Genomic DNA, 15,770 nt, shown 5'->3' on the forward strand with positions numbered 1-15,770 from the left:
ACAATAATCTGAATAGTTAAACTTAATCGGAAATAAACATTATTACATTATATTCAATCAATCACAATAGGAATTAACCAAGATTACAAAAGCATGTGCAATAAATCACGATTATGTGTATGAAATGTATAATTTACCCCACAGTTATATAAAAGTTGTTAAAAATAACCTTCAGCAAATTAAAGGTTACATGTTTGCTGAGAAACAACACTAAATAAGAATAAACACTGAGTATAATGTATGAAACAAGCGCTATGTGTACTTTTGTTTATTTTATTTGTTATCATCTGTTATCTTATGTGTGCAATGTGAATTTGATGGATATGGTCATAAGGTCAAAGTCAGCTAAATCAAGACAAATTTAACTACAAAGTGTGACTACTGTAGAGAAAACTGTCAGAATGTCTTAGTGAGTTATTTTTTCATAATACAAAATAATTTACACAAGTTCTGTACTTAAGTATTTTCAGGTACTCAAACTTACTGTGAACAGCGTTTTGTTATTTAATAATCCAATTTGGCAGGAAATATGTAGGCCTGAGAAAATTTTAAATAAAGATAAAATAAAGACAACAACAAACACAATATATACAAAAAGACATCCATGCTTTAATTTAGTAATTTTTAAAAAACAAGGCTCTCATCAGATAAGGACACAAAAGCTTTGCATGAACTTTCACAGATGAGAAGAACTGAAATAACTCGGGAATTATACTACAAAAGGTTGTTGATGTGTTTTAAATGTCTCATTACATTTCTTTGGAATAACGTGCTTGGATTATTAGTACCTGACCACTGATCATTATGAAATTAATTACAAATCATTTTTATAAATTATTAAAATTATAGGCTCTAAAAGGCAGGACAGCAAACCCACTGACTGTATGAATGGATGCCTGTTGCCATGGTCACGCAGTGCTGCCCTCTGTTGTGTCTACCGCGCCAGGAATTACTCTCCCGCTCTGATTGGTTGCTTTTCCCTCACCAGACATCGTTCATATCACCCCATTGGACCGCTGGTACGGCTCTGGCGCGTGGTTGTGATTCCTAATCTCTGATTGGCCGTAAACCTGCGGGACTTGGTAGCGCCGCATGTCGCCTGTGAGCTGTGATTGGACGGGAAGCCAGGTGCTGTAGTGCAGGGTGTACGCTGCTTCTTCATCGTCGTATATAAATACACTTCTACCGGACTGGCAAAGGCTGGTAGGCTGAATACAAATAACAACGGAGTACTTACTCTTACCATCGCTGGGGTTAACTTCACACACAGGTGAGAGGCTTCATGTACAGCCTGCTGCTTCATATGTTTCTTCCGTCGGATGCCTGTCATCTGGGCTGTTTGTGTCTAATTTTAGGATAATGAGAAATGTGTTCAGGGCTAAGTTACTCACTTAAAGTTAGCTAGCACATTGCTTACACGGCTGGTATACAAATGCCACAACAAGCAATTGAGCTAACGTTCAATCGTGCTGCTGTCGGTACATTTTAGACCCATGAGTTGGATAGGAAGCGAGTCCGTCCGCTATTTTGTCCGGATAGAAATGTAACTCTAGCTGTCCGAAATCATGCTGTCACTCAGTATTATGACCTGTCAAAGTCAGTGTCTTTAATATGGGTTTTACCCCGCTATAGGGTGTTTCAAACCATTGTTATATACGTAACAAGTACCACAGAGTCTAACGGGTTAACTTATGTACAGATTTCAGTACCGGCCGGACATAAACGACTTAAGTTCCAGGAAATCCCGTTGCCCTTTCACCTAGTTCTGCTGTCCTCTATCCATATCTGCTGGTGTTGTAATATTACTACACTGTTATTAAATCATTAAAAACAAGCATAAGCTTTATGTAGCTAATTTAGGTAACTGCTAACATAGCTGTCAACCTTTAGACCTAACAAATGCCACATTAATCTAACGTTAGCTAACGTTAGTTATGAAAATGTCCTACTTATACATTTTAATTAGCTAGCTAGCGTTAGCCAATTTGCATACTGTTTGCTGTCTTTATTGTTAGCCTGTGGTATGTACAACAAGCCTGGCGTTTCGTTAGTTTGGTTAGTAAAGCAAAAGGCACCGCAATAAATAAAGTGTCATAGTGCTAGTGCAACAATCCTAGCTAACATGCTAATTGGTGCAAATTCTCTGTAACCTTCTCAGATAACTACGCTAACCTTACATTAGCTAAATAATGTTAGCTGTAAGATCTCTAAGCTAACAGTGGAACAACGAAACAAAGTCTTATGTTACCTAACGTATCATTTTTAATCTAATCTCCAGTGTTCTTAGCTTGGTTCTAGTTTACTGAGGAGTTATCTAAAAACATGTCCAGTGGAAGAAAAATATATATTTTAAGAATCAGAATTGGGTTTATTGCCAAGTAAGTTTTTACACGTTCACGGAATTTGTCTTGGTGCATTGGTGCATACAAATCACACAAAAATAAAGAATATTATATATGTAAAATATAAATAAATAAAGATAAGGATAGAAGATCCAAAACTGTACAGGAGTGTTCATGGCACTCTCCTTTTTGATATTCTTCTAACGTAGTTGTTGTTCTATGTGGGTGTAACTGATCACTGTAAATAGTGGCTAATATTCTTCAAGCAGAGTCATTAAGGTGCACTTTGACCTTCCCGTTACTTAATAATGTTATTACAGTTGATATGCGTATATGTGTAGCTTTGAGTAGTGGTGGCTATGCAGGCACCAGCTTAATTACTGTAGACGTTTCAGTGTTGCAGTACTCCAACATGTTTATCAAATTAATAAATGTTGAACATGAAACCCCTTCTCAATGTGTCCAGGATGCCTGGATCAGCCTCAATCAGTTGTTTGGGACCATGGCCCAAAGATGTGGGTATCATTGCCATGGAACTGTACTTCCCGTCCCAGTATGTTGATCAGGCCGAGCTGGAGCAGTTTGACGGCGTGTCAGCAGGTAAATACACTGTTGGCCTAGGCCAGGCTCGTATGGGCTTCTGCTCAGACCGTGAGGACATCAACTCTTTGTGCCTGACGGTGGTCCAGAGGCTGATGGAGAGGAATGGTCTGTCCTATGACAGTGTGGGTCGACTGGAGGTTGGCACTGAGACCATCATTGACAAGTCCAAGTCTGTCAAGACTGTCATCATGCAGCTGTTTGAAGACTCTGGAAATACAGATGTGGAAGGCATTGACACAACAAACGCCTGCTATGGCGGCACAGCTGCACTCTTTAATGCTGTCAACTGGGTGGAGTCCAGCTCTTGGGATGGTGAGTGAACAAACTTGTGTTAATGTATATAACTTGTGTTTGTGTATATGATGATCACTCAGGTTTCCTCTGTGCAGGCCGTTACGCTTTGGTAGTAGCAGGGGACATCGCTGTGTATGCAACAGGAAGTGCCCGGCCTACAGGGGGTGCTGGTGCTGTCGCCATGCTGGTCGGGCCCAATGCTCCTCTGGCCTTCGAGCGAGGTCAGTTCAGTGTTTGTGTTTGTTGTGCTCAAGTTGTCAGGCAACACTCTTCAATGACTTTTTGACAAGACTCCCCTGTTATCTCGCTGATCCCATCATCAGAGTTACTGATTACTTAATCTTTGTACCATGTCATGGTTTGATTTAATCTTCTCGGCCATTCAGAACTGAGATGAATATTAACACTTGGAAGTAACCTCTGTTTAAGAGCCAGGCTCTCTGTTTTCTTCTGTGATTATTTTATTTCTTTTCACCATAGAGCGTTTTTTACAATGTGCACTCTTAAATAAGTTATTATATGCGTTTATTAGGTCTACATCCAGATACCAGAAACTAGCTCGGTCACTGTGGGGAAGTTTGTTAAGAACAATACTTGTATAAGGGCATTAAACAGATATGAAAAGATGTGTTTGAAATTCAGCCAGCTTAGTGTAGATAGTGCAGTCATACATGTATGTATGTATGGAAAAAGCTGAATTGAGTGTGAGAGTGATGTTGATAACTGTTGTGGCTGTGTGGTGCAGGTCTGCGAGGAACCCACATGCAGCATGCATATGACTTCTACAAGCCAGACCTGATGTCCGAGTACCCTGTGGTCGACGGCAAGCTGTCGATAGAGTGCTACCTGAGTGCCTTGGATCACTGCTACTCTGTGTATCGCAACAAGATCCACGCACAGTGGCAAAGAGGTGGGTCAAAATGGTCTATCATCACTATAGACTTCTCCTCAGATGTTCCAAAGTGTTGGCTGTGGCTCAGAGGCAGAGTGGGTCGTTCCTTAATCGAAAGGTTGTGGGTTCGATCCCCGGCTCCTTGTGCCACGTGTCAAAGTATCCTTGAGCAAGATACTGAACCCCAAATTGCTCCTGATGCTGTGCATTGGTGTGTGAATGTATATGAATGTTTCTGTTCGATGGACTTTGCCATCACTGAGTGAATGTGTGTGAAAGGGTGAATGTGGCACGTAGTGTAAAAGCTTTGAGTGGTCGGAAGACTAGAAAGGCGCTATACAAGTACAGGTCCATTTACCATTTACTAAAGCTTCACAGGGGTTCGCAAGACCACAAGGTGTAAGAAAACTTATTTAGAAATGTACACAGCAGGCCTATATCTAAGCATTTTATTCATTTTTGTGAAGAAAAAAACTACCTTTAAATTATTTAAGATATAAACTTAACTTAGGAGACCACCAGGGGACCCAGGTAGTCATAATGATATGGCTGATTGGTGTATGTTTTAAGTTAAAAAAGTACAAAGGGAGGGATAAGTTAAAACTAACTATTTACTTTCAAGCTAAAGGAACACAGAGAACACAAGAGAGAGACCTTGGCCCTTGTGCCGATGCCACTGCACATTTTCCCTAACCATTAAACGATATATATATTCCATGTGGATAAACATAATAATTACATTTATAATTTGTAAGTTTCCCTACTGTCCTAGAATTGTCCCAGGTGCTATTTTTATTGTCTGTTGGACCACGACACATCCTATATTTCAAGCCCTGCCTGTTTTATTTAATAGTTGGAATACCTTTCTGTTGGAAAGGTGCTGTCGCATCATGCATGTGGAGGGGAGTGTAGTGGAGGGACTGGTCGGATAATGGCCTAATTAGTTAAGAGGGTTTAGGACATTACCTGCTTGCCGTGCTAAGAAGTTTACCTAAGTTCAGTGACCATGAAATGGTTTAATGAGCTCAGCCTTTAACCTGATGTGTCAACGTCTAAAATATTTGAAAAGATGAGGCTATTAAAGACACATTATAAACTTTTCCAGTTCTACTCTCCGGCCTTGATATAATAGCAGTGTTTCCTCTAGGATTTTTTTTACCAGTGGGGGCAGGCCCGTCCGAACACACCGTCCCGTCCCGTCTCGTCCCCGTCCCGTCCAGCCGGCAAACGTTTTACGTATGAAACACAAATATATTTACCGTTTTAATGTTTTCAGAGGTTTGATATCAGGACGTTGAGCTGAGAACTGACAAGTTGAACGTTGTCCAATTAAAACGGACCCACCGCGGTGACGTTTTTGGTAGAGCTGTTAGTTTAATAGTTGACTTGGAAGCAAGCGAACGTTTTGACAATAAGCTGCATCAACACAACAGTATGTGGAGTTAAACTGGACAGTCCCAATAACCTCTGAATAGTTCTACTTGTTGTTAAATTGCAATGTGAGCGGCAGCCAGCAGGGGTGCATTATGTCGGCAGGATCATTTAAAAGGCAACGGTGACTACATTGTGCGTCTGCCCCATTTCTGATACCGTGGTGGCAGAAACTTAACAGCGGCGGGCCGTCGCTCCAAAATCAACATAGAGGAAACACTGTAATGGGCTGTGTATCCACGACCCTGCAAAGACACAGCACATCAGGTCTTTGACGAGGTGATGTGTTCTTGACCTTGAAATCAGCTTTGTCATGGTGGTGTTTTTGTTCCTAGCGCAGTGTGTATGTTGCAGAGGTGGGAGGAAAGGTGCAACAAGATCCTCTCGCAGGTTCTCATGGATCCTGGTGGAGCCTCCTGCCATGGTCCTGCTTGACTGCCATTGCTAATATCACTGATATTATTGTTATTACTACTGATGCTATTATTACTATAATCACTGCTCATTGTCCCCCATCATTGTTGTCGTCGTCCTTATCATATCAGTCACTGGTATTAGTGTAGTTGTTGCTACTGTTGTTGCTGTGCACCTTTGTGAGAGAGTGTCTGTGTCCTTCTGTCTTTACCCCATTTTCTCTCTCTCTCTCTCTCTTTCTCTCGCACCCAAACTGGTCGAGGCAGATGGCCACCCACCTAGAGTCTTTCCTAGGTTTCTGCCTTTTAACAGGAGGTTTTTCCTTGCCGCCGTCGCCAAGTGTTTGCTCATGGTGGTACTGTTGGGTCTCTGTAAATAATGTTATAAGGAGTTCGGTCTAGACCTGCTCTATTTGAAAGGTGTCCTGAGATAACTTCTGTTATAATTTGGCGCTATACAAATGAAATTGAATTGAATTGAAGATGACAGTTGTATTTAGATAAAGGACAGCAAGGCCAAGTGGTATTTGTGTAAAAACTGTTCTCACTGTTCTTTTCAACTGTGCTAATGAAATGGAAAGTCACAGTGTTTTCTCCAGGCTTAGGTGGTCTAATCATTCTTCTTTTTCTTGACAGAGGGTTCAGAGAAGCGTTTCAGCCTGGATGACTTTGGCTATCTCGTCTTCCATTCTCCATACTGCAAGCTGGTGCAGAAGTCATTGGCTAGACTTATGCTGAATGATTTTCTGAGCCACCCCAGCCCAAACACTGTGACGGGACCCTTCACTGGCTTGGACGTCTTCAGGTACTCTCGAACTAGAATAGTTGGACAGCAGAAACATACCCAACTCGTAACGCCGCTCCCGCTCTGCAGTCAATCCTTAGCTCTCGCGACCATCACATGGCAGAGCCCTGTTTTAGACCTGTTTTAATGGAAATAAAAAATCCTGCCACTCTGGGTTTGTGTGCCAAGTCAGAGTCGAGACTCTGACTATGACAACACAAGTGGTTATTCTGTTGTTAATTGTGTGTGTGTGTGTGTGTGTCTGTGTGTCTGTGTGTGTATTGCAGAGATGTAAAGCCAGAAGAGACTTACTTTGACCGGGATGTGGAGAAGGCCTTCATGAAGGCCAGTGCAGATCTGTTTGAGAGGAAGACCAAGAGCTCCCTGCTGATTTCCAACGAGAATGGAAACATGTACACCCCCTCTGTCTACGGCTGCCTGGCCTCACTTATTGCACAGTATGTCTCAGTTCTGACTTCTGTCTGTATTTCATTCATTCATCTGCTATATTTAAAGCTGCAGGATATAGTGAAAGTTTCAGGAAATATGACTGTAACCTACTTGCAATCATGCTCACAAGAAACGGTAAAATACCGTCCCTCCGGGAATTTGTCAATACCAACCTAAAACAAACTTAAAACAACTCAGATAAACAACATGGGAAACAAACCATCTCAAAATTCTATTTTGGGCATGACTGATTAAACAAAAAGAGAATCTCTGCTGCCTCTGTGTTACAGACAAACACCTTTGCAGATAGCAGGACAGAGGATTGGCGTTTTCTCATATGGTTCAGGATTTGCTGCCACTCTGTATTCTCTCAGAGTCACACAGGACCATACACCTGGTAGGTCAGCCAGAGTTCAGTTCAGTTGTGTGATATGGATGAAAATAGAATGTATAGTCATGATCAAATTGTAGAAACAAATGGTTGTATGTTCTTCCTTGTGATTTGTTGACCGTTTGTTTCAGGATCCAGTCTGGACAAACTTGTGTCGAGCCTGAGTGACCTGAAGGCCAGACTGGACTCGAGGAAGAAGGTTTTGCCTGCTGTCTTCTCTGAGAACATGAAGCTGAGAGAGGAGACACACCATTTAGGTATGATTCTGTTGTCCCTGCTGCTCGCACAAGTCTGTCTGGAAGTGAAGCTAAAAACAATGGGTGCAGTGGGTGCTTATGCTTTCTGTACCCATGGAAGTTTTTTGAGTAGTCACAATTACATCACTATTGGACTGTTGATCCAATATACTGGGGAAGAACTGACTATTGAATATTTAACTTTTAGGGGCTACTTTCAGGCTGTACTGTCAGAACCTCGGTCAGCTTTCTACTTTCCGGTACTTAGATATGCTGGCTATCTTCAGATGTGACTACATAGTGACAGCCAACTAATATTAACAATAGCTTATTTACGTCATCATAACATTTTGCTAACATGAGCTGTGACTGTCTATGTGTATGTTGCTATATAGACACATCTTAAGTTAGCTAACGACTGGGCGCCTGGTTAGCTCAGTCGGTAGAGCTGGCGACCCATATACTGCGTTGCTGCAGCGGCCCGGGTATGAATCCGACCTCTGGCCCTTTGCTGCGTGTCATCCCCTCTCTCTCCACCCACCTTTCCTGTCTATCTACAGCTGTCACTATCAATAAAGCCAACAAAAGGCCAAAAAAAAGTTAGCTAATGACTTATGTAAATTAACTAGCTAGTTTGCTAGCATTTTGCCAACTTTAGCTTTGAGATGTTACTAGAAAGCTACAATTGATGTAGATTAGCTGCCTAGCTGCAAACATTAGTTAACGTTTTTACTTCTAACAATCTTCAAAATGTGTCTTTTCAACATAGACAAGCCTAGCACATAGCATATCTAAGTACAGGAAAGGAGGAAGTTTCACAGAGTGAAATGGGGCAGGTCTTATGAAGGGTTCATTCTAAATACTGTATTCATCCCCTAAGGGGAAATTTAAGGCTGGTTGTCAAACAAAAAACCCCACAAAAACAAAATGTTCAGTCTACATGCAAGTTTTAAAGTCACATGGATTAATGGTAGAGTCCATTGCAACGTTGTCAAACAGCATGAGGGCACATTTAGTCAGAAAGTGCAAATGCATTAGTCAGTCGGAACACAAAGTAAACTGACTTCTCTTTTACACATTTCCGTTTGTTTTACATAGAGACAAGCTCAAACATATTTCTGATGGCATTAGCTCAGAGAGGTCATAAAGACACGTGGGGTCACTGATGTGCTTTTTTGAGCACTTGTTTTGTAGTTGTGCAGGAGATCTGTGTTTTGTCAGTAATATAAGAGCTGAGGTTAACTTCACCTTGCAATAAAATTCTTGTCATTAGCCAGAAAAAAAGTGCACTTTTCCAGTAAGAACACTGTGTACTGGCCCAAACTCTGACCACAGGAGCCTTGAGATGGTGCCTGCACTCACTGACTTACTGCTTGCTTTCACTATGATGATTTTTTTCCAATCTGTGTATTGTACAGCTCCCTACATCCCTCGAGGCTCAGTGGAGGATCTGTTCCCAGGGACGTGGTACCTGACACGGGTGGATGACAAACACCGCAGGGAATATGCCCGAAGACCTCTGGACGATGACCTGCCAGCAGAACCAGAACTTGTTCGCTCCAGTGGTGCCACTGAGGTATGGGATGAATAAACACAGGCCCCTACTTTGAACATTAATGTAGATCACAGGAATCTAAATGCAGTATTTGACCAGCAGGTGGAAGAAACTGATGAATGGGTGTACATGTAAGGGGGCGGCTGTGGCTCAGAGGCAGAGCGGGTCGTTCCTAAATCGGAAGGTTGTGGGTTCGATCCCCAGCTCCTGGTGCCACATGTCAAAGTATCCTTGAGCAAGATACTGAACCCCAAATTGCTCCCGATGCCGTGCATCGGTGTGTGAATGAGTATGAATGTTAGTTTCTGCTTGATGAACTTTGCCATCACTGAGTGAATGTGTGTGAAAGGGTGAATGTGGCACATAGTGTAAAAGCGCTTTGAGTGGTCGGAAGACTAGAAAGGCGCTATACAAGTACAGGTCCATTTACCATTTACATGTGAAGAAGTGTGTCCAGTCCAGGATAATTCATCTTCTTACTGGTCTTATATTTGTAGTTTTGCCTTTCTGTCAGTGATAGCAACATTTTATTCACCCAGTTGTGATAGACTCCCGGGTTCCTAAAAAGTCTTGAAGTCTAAAATTCAATCATCTGAATTTTAGGCCTTAAAATGTCATAAATAGGATTTTGAAAGCTATTAATGCCAGGATTAATAAAGTTAATATAAATTGTATAAACTTGCATTTTTCAGTCTCGCTTTAAATTCCTTTTAAGAATAATTAGTATTGGTCATGCTGAAACAACAACAAAAAACTGACATGGAATGAATACCAATTTTCCTTCATATCTTTCATACTAATTTTTGTCAGTATGGGTTTACTTAAAACCTATTATACAATAGGTTTTAAGTTGCATTCATAATGGTCTTAAAAGTTTTCAGAAACCCTGTCAACCAGAATGATCCTTTAAAACTAGTGCTGTCAAACAATTTAAAATATTGAATCGCGATTAATCGCATTAATGTCATAGTTAACTCGCAATTAATTGCACATTTTTATCTATTCTAAATGTCCCTTGATTTCTTTTTGTCCCATTATTTTTTCTCATTTTAATGCTCTTATCAACATAAAAAAAGTGGATCGGCTTGCTTTGTGCAAATGTTGTTTTCAATAAAAACAACATTGGCATATAATGTAGTGTTCAATTTCCTTCAACATTCTGACTTGGAGCAAATAATCTCTCACACAATGTAACACTGTCCATCATTAAAAGGGTGAAAAAAATACTTTGTCACACAAACAGCCCCTTCAACAGCCCTTTCTAAGGGATCAAAACAGGGTGATACAAAATAAAATTACAAAGTGCACATGTAAGGTAAACTAGGACTCAGCCTATAGTGCAGTTAAACCATGGCTTAATACTTTTCTCAAGTTTGCTTTGAACATAGCAGTCAGACTACTGCTCTTTATTCACCAGAGGCTCAACCCAGCCTCTTATTTCAGAAAGAATGAACAGTAACGGTTACCAATAAAAGGTAAGCCTACTACTTCTTTGCTTTGAGCCAGTTACTCAAACAGACAAGCCTGTTGACATTTTCAGACAACAAGGAATCCATCCATTTCGGCGTCTCGCGCTCGCCATCCACTCAAAACCTAACGTCTACTACTCTTAAACAAGTGTGTGCGGCGTGCCTGTTGTTTTGTTTCCGGTCTAGCTAGATCCGGTGTGGCGTTGTAGTTTTTCTAACGATACTAGTTGTTGCAACAGCATGTGAAACAAACTACAAAGTGTGCTAGGCCAAAAAGAACGTTAATCTCGCAATAAAAAAATTGACGCCGTTAAAATGGGTTTGCGCTAACGCCTTTAATAACGCGTTAAACTGACAGCACTGTTTAAAACAACATCATACATTGATGCATTTTAAATTCTTGGCTCATAGTTACATGAAATATCTTGTTGTAACTTTCTATAGTAACCAAAGGAAAATATTAAAGATGAATGTCAAATATTGTACATTTTCTATTTGAAAAAGAAAATATAAGCTAAAATAGAATAGAACAGGAAAATGAATATTACAGTGTGCAAGATATGAACAAATGTAATTTAACAAATTGCAGTCGTAAACAAAAAACTCTTTAGCCCTGCTTGACAAGTTGAGAGGTCCGGATAGTTTACAATAGAGCAGCAGATGAGAAGTGTATTTTGTCCCTGTACCATTGAGTGCTTTATAAACCAACAGTTCATTCATGATGTTTACAGCCTGTTTTCCTCCTCCAGCATATCCCCAGTCCCGCCAAGAAGATGCCTCGCATCCCTACAGCCACCGCCAGCCCTGACGCTGCCGTCAGCAACTGACAGCACTCTGCTTACCTCTGAGAGTTATCGAGGTCCAACAGTTTGTAATAACTGGACAACGCTAGAGGTCAGAAGGCTAGCAGGAGACAACAGTGTCGCCTCTAGAATCATTATACGTTAAACTTAATTAGGGTGAAGCAGTGGAGGCCTGTGGACAGCTGTAGACACTCCTACACTGCCTGCATCTTTCCCATCATCCCCCTATTGTCCACATGTAGTGTTGGACAGTAAATTCCACATTTGAGTCTATTTTGATAACAATAAATTTGTTTTAGCAATCATTTTTTTTCTACACATTTCCCTTTTGCATTTGTGCAAAATTGACAGTTGTATATTTGGGAGGAGTACAGGCAGACATTTCCTCAAAGCAAGTTAAACAAGCAGACTTCCTCCTGGCAGCTGGCAGCCAGTGACAGGAAGAGGAAATGGACATCATTCATTTGGCCTCAGACCTCCTGCTGATTAGAAGAACATGGGGAAGTTGGCCTGAACTGTGTTAATGTATATAGTGCAAAATAGTGCTGCTGCTGCTGCTGCTGCTGCCGCCACAGCAACCCAGCGTGAGGGGGAAATCAGACCCCCACTTTTCTGTTTGTGTTCAATACCTCAGTGACAAGGTCATTTTTCTACAGTTCATCATGTGACAGTGGGTGGGGTTTAAACTGGTTGACTGCTGTAGCTGAGCTAATGTAGTCAACATGTAAGAAATGTTCATCCTCACAGAAGATGTCAGCTGTCTCATACTTGGTGGTGATCCTCAAACAGAACACGGTTCTCTTCCATACATGTTCAAGTGAAGCTATTCTGGGTAACACCAATGTTCTATTAGTTTTTGCCTTTTATTGCCATGAAATGTCATTGAGAAATGTGACACAGTGAGTAGCTGCTGCTGTTCTATGTCAGGTTTATTTCCTAAGTCATCAGCTCTGTTTGTTTTTAAAATTCATAAAAAAAACAGCTTGAGAAGATATACTGCAGCATATGTTACAACATACTTTGTAATACTTGTATTTATTTTTTTGTGATGATGAAATAATGATTCGATTAATCAAAAGTTGATTGTCAGAAAATGTTTGTGGAGGGATTCATTGTGTAACCAATACATTAAGCAGAAATGCCAACATTCTCTGTTTTCAGCTTCTCAGTCTGCTTTTTAAATATAAACCGAATACTTTACTACTTCTTTACTACGCTCAAACAGAATAAAATGTTTGAAGATGTAACCTTGGACTATGGGAACTGGAGCTGGACATTTTGACAATGTTTTTTAGATGTTTTTGCAGACTAGATGATTTATCCGAATGCATTTAATTATCAGTTACAGCCCAAATTCTTTCCAAACCACTTTGCAATGTCACATGTAGCGTCTTTGTCTTTCACTGCAACCACATGTACAGTACAGTAACATGTACTGAAATGGTACAACATAATGGAGGAAGAGAAAAATACCCACTAAGTTATTTGAAAAATGTTGTCATCACAACATTATGGACTGCAGTAGTTGGACTGCAGCTTTTCTTATTGTAATGTTGCTCGGCATTAGAACACACCTGGTGTGTGGCTTTAGACTTTTCTAAACTAACAACGACTAACCACCACCTCTCACAAACAAAACCATAGAACCTTGAAGGAGGTAGATTTATTGCAGAGACTGTTTGATTAGACTACATTAGCTTTAGAGAGGTGGACCAGTTTAAAGTTTAAATATGAGCAGTGTCATGTTAAAAGTCTGTGTGATTAATTCCTGTAGAAATTGCCAGATCAAAGGTTCCTCACCTGTCCTACAAACATAATATGACTTTGCTCCAGTTTTCACTCTAAAGACACTAAACTGAATGCAGATGAGATGATGGATAGCTGAGGGACCAGGGAGCAGATGCACTGAGCGGCGTTTGCTCTGCCTCATTAAAAAAAGCTCTAAAGCAGCCCCTGAAGCTGTAATATTCTACAGGAAAACATACTCTACACTATATCAGACAATTAATTACGGACCATTATGCAAGAGTTGAGGCAGTGATTGCTACAGTTTGAATGTCGTCTCTCCTCATTACACCAAACTGCTGCACATTTATATCAATCAGTGAAACAGCTGCTGTGAATGTGAGCTGCAGTGTTCCAGTGTCTTTCCTCATCAGTTTCAAGTTTCAAGTGTATTAATTCATACTAAAGCCTTAATGTCAAAGGGCTTTGTTCAAGTTATAGGTCAGGACATTTAAATGCAACAAACATAACTGAACAGATGTATGTCTTATGTCAGCATTTTTTTTGTTTTTCCTGTTTTAATATTGATTTGACAATAGCCGCGTCAGCAACAAGAAACCAAATGTCGAAGCAGACCGAGCTCAGGCAGAAAGCGTCATTGTTGGTGTGGTCCTGCTGATGGCTGGACTGGCTCATAGACTTGCACACAGGGATTGGAGGAGTCGGGACAGTTGATGTCAAGCTGACTACGTTCTTAAGAAGCCTTACAATAAGCATGTATGAAGTGTAAACAGACAAAGCTCTTCTAATAATGTACAGATATTCTTTTTAATTGTACAGTCAGAGTTGGTTCCTCTGTAGTCAGGCCTTGCTAACCAGTTTCACAAATGCACACAAGGTCTCTGTGAGAGTAACATTACATCTGTGTTGTGTATGTTTGTAGGGTCTCAGAGCTCACATGATCTTTACCACTGTTGATGGTAATGTACAATACAAAGTTAAAGATTATTTATGCTATGTAGATATGGATGAATGGATGTCTCATATTAATTCTATCCAGTTTGTGTAAATGTGTAGATTCAGATTAAATGGTCATTCAACAAAAGTGCTGTGTGTATGATTTATTCATTGTGCAGCCAAAATCAACTTTTATTGTTGTCCCTGCGTTTTGTTGCTGCTCCTGTCCACAGCAGTACATCGCTTAGCTTCCATGCTGGTATACTCTATTGTAGGTAACACACTGACTATGGATAACTACCTCATAAAACCTTAACTATCCGTTTAAAAGGAATCCCTTAGCTAGGGACTTGCCATTTAGGAGGAAATGGTTTACTATGACCCCAGAAGAGTCAAAGATTAGCCGATTAGTGGACGACCCACTCTACCTCCTGAGCCACAGCAGCCCCATCATCATGAATGCAGAGCTACAGACTTTTTCCCAATTAAGCTAACCATTAAAGAACCTCAGTGAACAGTTGATAGATGATGACAGATGACGATGAGGATTATAAAAAGCTATACAGCTGAAGACATCAGGGTGGACTGCTACATCTTAGCTTTCAGGTAGGAATATCACTTCTATTTAAACCTGTGTAAGAAAAAACCTGTTCTCTTTGCAGAATGTTTGTGTTTACATCACTTCCTTGTTATTTTTAGAGGTGCTTTTCTTTCTATAGATGTAGTAGTACACTTTTGTTAATCTAATTTGGATAACCTCTCTGTCAGAGTGACACAAATCAAGTGCTGACTGGGGGCCCCAGAAAGGCTAAATTAAAAAGACAAATAAATCTGATTGACAAGAGCTGTTTACAAAAAAAAGTTTGTAAACTTTTCAAGTAAAAAGGAGTGGACAGCCTAGAGGCACCTATAGATAATCCACTATAGACATTAGTCCCTATGCCTGAGCTGTACCACATGATGGCAGCATGGGTTTATGGGCATATTTTTCAGTGACTGATAGCAGCAGTCCATTTTCAGTCAGCAGCACATTCACTGTTAAGCAGCTAAAACATGTTTTAAGAAGCTGGTTCTATTTCTGTGCTGTATCTGTGGTCTGGTTACGGTTTCTGATGAGGAGGTATTGAAGGCCAGCCTTGTTTTTTGTTGTTGTTGTTGTGGTTTTTACTGACAAATGTTGCACATTTATGAGATCGGAGACTAACTACTGAGGGATTAGCCAACAACTCTTTATTGATTAGTGTACAATGCTAAGAGGATACCACAATCAATAGTGGAAAGGTACACAACATCAAGGGGTTTTGAGAATGACAAGAAGGAAAACAGTAAAACCCAACTGAGCAATTCATTCATACACAATTTGTTTGTGGATATGAGGCTTGTTCATGAGACACAGGCGCTTTAGTTTAGAGGCCACAACAGTCA

The 15,770-nt window shown here is 40.5% G+C and overlaps 1 protein-coding gene across 3 annotated transcripts; it reads left to right on the top strand.

Moving 5' to 3' along the window:
- Window positions 1–1,101: 1,101 nt before the first annotated feature.
- On the top strand, window positions 1,102–14,493 carry hmgcs1 (3-hydroxy-3-methylglutaryl-CoA synthase 1 (soluble)). 3 transcript variants are annotated; one of them, XM_051412324.1, is made up of 10 exons: window positions 1,102–1,270; window positions 2,809–3,257; window positions 3,335–3,460; window positions 3,985–4,149; window positions 6,612–6,780; window positions 7,047–7,217; window positions 7,500–7,606; window positions 7,732–7,857; window positions 9,255–9,412; window positions 9,491–9,739. In XM_051412324.1, exons 2-10 carry the CDS (start codon window positions 2,810–2,812, stop codon window positions 9,524–9,526), a joined length of 1,506 nt encoding a protein of 501 aa, XP_051268284.1. In that variant the 5' UTR covers window positions 1,102–1,270; window position 2,809; the 3' UTR covers window positions 9,527–9,739. The 3 variants fall into 3 exon arrangements, with proteins under 3 accessions (XP_051268284.1, XP_051268285.1, XP_051268283.1); XM_051412325.1 differs by having other exon boundaries at window positions 9,494–9,739; XM_051412323.1 differs by lacking the exon at window positions 9,491–9,739 and adding an exon at window positions 11,610–14,493 and having other exon boundaries at window positions 1,103–1,270.
- The last annotated feature ends 1,277 nt before the right edge of the window (window positions 14,494–15,770 follow it).

Source organism: Dicentrarchus labrax, unplaced genomic scaffold (genome assembly GCF_905237075.1).
Source record: "Dicentrarchus labrax unplaced genomic scaffold, dlabrax2021, whole genome shotgun sequence".
NCBI lineage: Eukaryota > Metazoa > Chordata > Actinopteri > Moronidae > Dicentrarchus > Dicentrarchus labrax.